Raw genomic sequence first — 1,668 nt, 5'->3', positions numbered from 1 at the left:
AAACCGTATGCGCATTTCATATTTTAGAGGCATCTTTATGCTACCGAAAGGAGTACGTAAAAACGAGAGTGGTATCGTAAATCTGGACAATGCCGAGAGATCTGGTATGCATTAGGTATGCGAAAAGAGAAAATCGCGTCATGTATTGGGTGGATCCATATATTCGTTCGCTTTTTGAAGGCTAAAATGAAACAAGTTTTTTTCATACAAAGGATGAATTTTAATCAATAATATATTCTCCGTTTTTGTTGATGACCTCTTGCCATCTTTCCAACAATTTCATTATTCCGCTCTCATAGAAGGTCTGGGGCTTAGAGGCGAAAAACCGGTCGAGGTACGTTTTCACAGCTGTCTGATCAGCGAACGATTTCCCGTTGAGGGAGTTTTGCAGGGACCGGAACAAGTGATAGTCGGATGGCGCAAGGTCTGGTGAATACGGTGGGTGAGGCAAAACATCCCAGCCAAGTTGCACTAATTTTTGCTGAGTGATTATTGCGGTGTGGGGTCTGGCGTTGTCATGGTGGAATATGACACCTTTGCGATTGATCAGTTCTGGACGTTTCTGTCGCAATGCTTGATTCAATTTCGTTAGCTGCGTGCAGTAGATCTTCGAATCGATCGTTTTTCCCTGAGGAAGCAGCTCGTAAAACAGCACACCACGATGATCCCACCATATGGATAGCAAAATCTTCTTCGGATGCAGGCCGGCCTTCGGGGTGGCATTCGGCGGCTCGCCAGCGGTTCCCCACGATCTCTTGCGCACTATGTTGTCATAGATGATCCACTTTTCGTCGCCAGTCACTATTCGTTTGAGAAACGGGTCGCTTTCGTGCCGCTTCAGAAGTGAATTGCAGATGGATATGCGGTTGGCCAGGTTCTCCTCGGTCAGCTTGTGCGGCACCCAAACATCGAGGCGGGACACGTAGCCAAGCTGTTGCAAATGCCTTTGTACGGTTCCATAACCTATTTTAAGTGTCTCCGCAATCTCTCGCACCTTTAGCGTCCGGTCTTGCTCAACCAGTGCCTTGATATCATTCGAATCAACCTCGGTGGGCCGACCGCTGCGGGGTCCATCTTCAAGACTCGTATCTCCGGAACGAAATTTGGCAAACCATTTCTGAGCGGCACGTTTTGTTAAGGCATCGTCCCCGTATACGCTGCATATCTTTCGGTGGGCCTCCGCAGCTCGCTTGCCTTTCTTGAAGTAATAAAGCAAAATGTGCCGAAAATGCACCTTATTCTCCGACATGTTCACAGGTCTATAGCACAAACAAAACTAATGCCAATGAAACCAAATTTGACAGATGAAAAGAGCGGACTGTCACCTTTCCAAAACATATTTGGATTGCCCGATTAGGCAACCAGAACCGGAGATATTCGGAAAAAATTTGCACTACTAACAAAAAGCGAACGAATATATGGATCCACCCAATACTTTGACAGTTTTGGCAATCTTTGACCGCCGAAGGAACTTGAACGGTATCTGGCAAACAATGTAATCGAGTACAATCGCATGCCTCATCAACGTTACAGTCAGAACAATTGCAGCTTTGTCTACAGTTTCTACGAACGGTTGACAAGCAATTTCAGGACCAACATTGCGCTGTTTAACTTTAAGTGCTTGTTTGAAACATGTCGCTGATGTTTACGCTGACCGACAAGAGAAGC

General features: G+C 46.0%; 1 protein-coding gene across 1 annotated transcript; it reads right to left on the bottom strand.

Annotated features, from left to right (window-relative positions):
• Window positions 1-220: 220 nt before the first annotated feature.
• On the bottom strand, window positions 221-1,249 carry LOC108745553 (histone-lysine N-methyltransferase SETMAR-like). The gene has a single exon (XM_018481754.1). It carries the CDS (start codon window positions 1,247-1,249, stop codon window positions 221-223), a length of 1,029 nt encoding a protein of 342 aa, XP_018337256.1.
• Window positions 1,250-1,668: the final 419 nt, after the last annotated feature.

Source organism: Trachymyrmex septentrionalis, unplaced genomic scaffold (genome assembly GCF_001594115.1).
Source record: "Trachymyrmex septentrionalis isolate Tsep2-gDNA-1 unplaced genomic scaffold, Tsep1.0 scaffold106, whole genome shotgun sequence".
Taxonomy (NCBI): domain Eukaryota; kingdom Metazoa; phylum Arthropoda; class Insecta; order Hymenoptera; family Formicidae; genus Trachymyrmex; species Trachymyrmex septentrionalis.
This window is presented reverse-complemented; position numbering and strand designations above follow the sequence as displayed.

Bases quoted from the DNA above. Each gene is read 5' to 3' on its own strand.
- LOC108745553 (XM_018481754.1), bottom strand. From the start codon at position 1,249: ATGTCGGAGAATAAGGTGCATTTTCGGCACATTTTGCTTTATTACTTC.